Below are 5,225 nucleotides of genomic sequence, written 5' to 3' on the forward strand. Positions count from 1 at the left end.
CAATTTTTATTTTCAAAATTGTTTCTTATTTTAGAATTAAAAATTTGGAATTAAAAAATACATTCTAAAAAAAATATAGAATATATTTTTGTATTTTAGATTTTTAAAAAATCCAAAATACAATTATGGAAAATAAAATCTAAAATATATTTTCAAAAAGGGATTTTGGAAAGATTCCAGAAAAAAATTCCAAATTTCAGAATATATTTTGATCCGTATTCCCTTCTTATCCAAAAACTGAAAAACTGAAAAGGGCATTTTTGTTATTCACATAAAACACGGGGTAGAATTCAAATTTGTTGGGTGCAGGAAGCAATTGTCAAACAAGAATGCTAAGATAAAAATATCATGGGCTGCCGCAAGTATTATCACACATTCCCATACGGGCCTCACTAAAGTTTTTGGTCGAAGGAGTGGGCTTTGATGTTTTGAACCGCTCCTGCTATTTCCACTTCCTGGTTTCCTAAGTACACTTCCTATTTGCTTCTTTTATTTAAACTGATATCTTTAGCCTTATTTTCTCCTTATTGCTTGATGTTTCAATGTTGAAAAAAAATTGTGTTACAAAAGTTAATTTAGCAGATGTTAATAAAATAAAATAAATGTTCTTAATAGAGTAAAAGGTAAGTGGAATGATATAAAAGGGATTATTTTAGTTGTTACTAAAATAATATAGTTTGGCGTTAGTGATAATGACAGAGGTGGCAGAGAGGGTGGGTTCAAGAAACTTCCGAGAGGGAAGAAGCGAGGGAGGGAAGAGAGAAGGGAAAATTTTAGCAATAATAAAAGTAATATCAACAGATCTCACTCTCGTTTGCCCAAAGCCAAAATTCAAAGAAGGAAAGAAAGAATGGTTGATTTCAGCGGCGATGAAACTGCTCCCTTCTTCGGCTTCCTGGGCGCCGCGGCGGCCCTCGTTTTCTCCTGCATGGGTGCGGCGTACGGCACGGCTAAGAGCGGCGTCGGTGTTGCCTCCATGGGCGTCATGAGGCCGGAGTTGGTGATGAAATCGATTGTGCCGGTTGTGATGGCGGGAGTGCTGGGCATCTACGGCTTGATCATCGCGGTCATCATCAGCACGGGCATTAACCCTAAGGCAAAATCCTACTATCTCTTCGACGGCTACGCTCATCTCTCTTCTGGTCTCGCTTGCGGTCTCGCGGGTCTCTCCGCTGGCATGGCCATTGGCATCGTTGGCGACGCCGGTGTTAGGTATACTATTCTCATTCTCTACTCTCTTTTCGTTACTTGTTCAATTTCTTTTGTATTCACTTCTATTCCTGCCCATACTTACTTCACTTTGGTTGTGTTCTCTGGTTTTGTACTGGTTTTGAATTTTTCATGTCAATTTTAATGATCGATGATCTTCTTTGCCGAGTTGAATTTCAAAATAAGAATTTATTCAAGAATTGGGCTGAGTATGTATGTTGACTTGTAATTTTGATGCTTGTCCGAGGTACTTTGTGTATTGCATTGGTGGAGTGAAGGCGTTTATTATACCTGCTTGTTGTGATTGCAAATTTGATTTTGGTTCAATGTGAGTTTGAAGTGATGTTTGGGAACTTTTTTTTTTATTTCAAAAGCAAGTTTGTTAGAAAAGACTTAGGGTTGGAACTTGGGTGTGCTTGTTTGTTTACAGCTTATTTGGGCGTATCTGATGAGGACATAAGCATTTGTTAAGTGTTTTTGAGAGAATTTGTGAAAATATGTTATGATTTTTTCGTATGTTGCTTTCTGCTTGTGTTAATCAGCTGTGCAGGATAGCTTATGAAAACAGCTTACAACTTGTATCAAAACAGTTTAACCCAATTTCCTCTTTCATAACGGAAACAGCTTAAACGCATGTAAGCATTTATTTATAGTGCTTATTAAGTTGTTTATTCAAAGGCGTCAAATTCTCAACACAATGGAAAAACTACTTTTTGTTCTGTTTTTTTGCTTGTAGTCTAACATGCTTTTGGCGCATAAGAAATTTTCATTAAATCTTTACTATGAGATCAATGTTTTCTGTTGTTAAACATGATTGTGAGGTCTTCAGACGTGTATCCGAACATGCTGGTAGTTAGTTTGGACTACAGCAGCAGACTTCTTTACATATGAAATTGATTTTCAATTTGTTCTGCGTGGTTGAAAGTCTACAATGATGAAACAGCTATTATAGCATGATACAAGGCAGAATTTGGGAAGTACTTGTCTGTTGTCGATTGAATTTGAATTTCCAAAATTATCTAATCCTAGTGTCACACCATTGCTGCTACTGCTTTCAATATTTTGACGGCATGTTCACTGAGATTTTTTAACTCCTACTTATAAATTTGTATAATCTCAATTGCAATTTATTGAATTTGCCATGCTGAAAATGGACTGTTCTTTGTAGAGCAAATGCCCAACAGCCAAAGCTTTTTGTTGGGATGATTCTGATTCTCATCTTTGCTGAGGCACTGGCCTTGTATGGTCTCATTGTTGGCATCATCCTCTCTTCCCGCGCTGGCCAATCCAGAGCTGATTAGTATGATATTTCATGTTGCTTAGAGCGCTTAGAACCATGGATTGGATGGTGAATGTGGCGTAGGACTAGGTATTGGTAAGTAAGAGTGTTGGTTTGTGATGCTCTTCATTCAGGTTATTCAGAAATAAAACGTCCAAACGATATCTTTGGCCATTTATTGTATTTACTTGTGCTATCCAAACTAAATTAGAGATCTCTGAGATAAAACATGTTTGTGTTTAATTTGGATAACATTTAGTATTGTGTGTCGTGTGCCATTCGACACTTAGCTCTCTCTCTCTCTCCACAACCCCCAAAACCTTATCTTATGGCTGTAATGAGATATTAAATGTCAATTTGATTTTTTTTATAATGATCTTGAAAATTATGGACATATCTGACCCATGATGACTGTCTTAATTATTCGTCTAATTAATGGATAAAGCTGTTAATGAGTAACCCTGTCTGATACGTTGGATAAAAGGGTGGTTTGTTAAGGAAAATACATTTAGGGGTGACCCTAGATTAGGTTGGATAGGGTTTGAGGAAAAAGAGAATGATTGTTTGATGAGAGTGCCAAAATTTTCAGCCAGTTTAACTTGAACTAATCGAAGGAGAATCAGGTTGGACCAGGTTACAGCTTTGGTTAGATGTATTTTTTTTGTAAATAATTATAAAAATGGAATGATATTTTTGAAATGTAAAATTTCAATTTGTATTAGTACAGCTTACATGTGGTATCGTAGGTATGTTAGGTGTTTTCCAATTAAATTTGGAGTTTTAGTTTAGTAATTAGTATTTTATTAAATACATTTGCATATTAGCTAGATAAACTCTAAAAATGATTGGAGAACAACACCTGCCGTGTTATGTTATTATATGTAAGTTTTCACCTAATAAAATTGTAAGAATATGAAAATTAAAAAAAGTTATGGTTGGAGGGTTGGAGTGCTTGAGTTTGACAATGCACAACTTAACAAGATCTAGAGGTTGCAACCTGTGAACTAATATGGTTTGCCATGGGTTAAACTTAGTCGACATACTTTAACGTGCGAACCAGACAAGTGTGAGCCAGGTTTGCATATTAAAAAATCAAATACAGCAACTACTTAAATATTAATATATATATATATATATATATATAATGTCATTAATGAAAAATGTTACTAATTTTTATACTTGATATTTATTAAATCTTATTAATCAATTCATATTGGACTTTCTAATAAAAAATTATAAAAAATTATAATGTTAGTACCAAATTAAAGGTTAGTATTTTTTGTTTGTTAAAAAGATATCAAAATAAGTAATAGTAAAAATTAAATAAAATTGTTTGAATATTTTTATAAAAAAAATATTAACTGAATAGTTTAAAAAATTATAAATAAAAAGTAAGTTTCATGATGATATGTATGTAATAAAAAAAATTAAGTAAATAAATTTATTATTAACTTTAATAAAAAATAAATGTATAAATTATAATTTTAAATAAAAATTAAGAAACAAATTATATTTAAATTGAAAAATATGTAAATAATGAATTATATATAAATGAATGTCATTAAATTATAATAATAAATATTATTATATAATATTTCTTATCATTTTAGGGTTGAGGATTTAAAATTTATGATTTAGAGTTTAGGGTTTAAGATTTACATTTATTTTATCTATAATATTTACTTAAATATCTATAAAATATTTTATTTACTTACATAGTAATGCATAATGTATTTTTAGATTATGAAATAAATTTTCTAATCATATAATTCATAATGTTTCTGATGATCATAAATAATTTATACTTTTTTTCTCGCAATTATGAAAATATACAAAGTTACTACTAGAGTGCTAAAAGAAAGAGAAAATGCTTAGACCTTATACGACCCATTCAACCCACATACACACGGGAATAATTTGATTGAGTTGGTCCAGTAAATGAAAGTACATTCTCTTATGAACATTATATTTTGCACCCCACAATTTAAAAAGGCACCCCCATATAATAAAAAAATCTGTTCTATCTTTTGAATTTTTTTATTTTGAAATATACAATCCGAAATAAAAAAAATATATCCTGGAATGTACAATCGAAGATATATCTTTTCTATTTCAAATTGTGTATTATACAACGCGTGGACGTTTACTCTAAATTATCCCTTCATTCGTGACACTATGACTAATTACAATGCATTATGGATTTTGTTTCATGTCAGAGTACCTTTTGATACATGTTCATAGTCGATTGAACTATAGAATGTCAACAATCCTCTTGAATATACTTTGCGTTCATTGAAATTATACGCTTATAATATTAAAAAAAAATATTGTAAAATAATAATATATACAAAATAATATAAATTACTAACCAAAGAAGCATGCTTTTGTTGTGATGTAACTATGTGAATGATGATGTGGCAGTATAGATGGTCGATCTTCGTCTATCCAAGCAAGTATGCAGTGGTGTGACAATGATCTAACCAATGCATGTATCGATACATGTCGAGGGTGTTATAATGTATGATTTTAAACTAGAGGGGGGTGAATGGTTTAAAGAGAGATTTCGAAAACTTTTAAGCCTTGAATGAAATTACTTCGAGAATATCTTGATTAAGAAATCAGTTTTTCAAAACACAAAGCTAAAAGCACAGCACCAGCAAAACAATCGGTTGTTTATACCAGTTTACAAATATCAAAATTGAATTTAAAGAGTTAAGGGATAGAGAAAATGCACACA

The 5,225-nt window shown here is 31.8% G+C and overlaps 1 protein-coding gene across 2 annotated transcripts; it reads left to right on the forward strand.

Annotated features, from left to right (window-relative positions):
• Positions 1-669: 669 nt before the first annotated feature.
• Positions 670-2,882, forward strand: LOC137810987 (V-type proton ATPase 16 kDa proteolipid subunit-like). Of its 2 annotated transcripts, none has more exons than XM_068612512.1 (2): positions 670-1,212; positions 2,378-2,882. In XM_068612512.1, the coding sequence occupies exons 1-2, from the start codon at positions 851-853 to the stop codon at positions 2,508-2,510; spliced, it is 495 nt and encodes a 164-aa protein (XP_068468613.1). In that variant the 5' UTR covers positions 670-850; the 3' UTR covers positions 2,511-2,882. The 2 variants fall into 2 exon arrangements, with proteins under 2 accessions (XP_068468613.1, XP_068468614.1); XM_068612513.1 differs by lacking the exon at positions 2,378-2,882 and adding an exon at positions 1,752-1,863 and having other exon boundaries at positions 704-1,212.
• Positions 2,883-5,225: the final 2,343 nt, after the last annotated feature.

This window comes from Phaseolus vulgaris, chromosome 2 (assembly GCF_000499845.2).
Source record: "Phaseolus vulgaris cultivar G19833 chromosome 2, P. vulgaris v2.0, whole genome shotgun sequence".
In the NCBI taxonomy this organism is placed as follows: domain Eukaryota; kingdom Viridiplantae; phylum Streptophyta; class Magnoliopsida; order Fabales; family Fabaceae; genus Phaseolus; species Phaseolus vulgaris.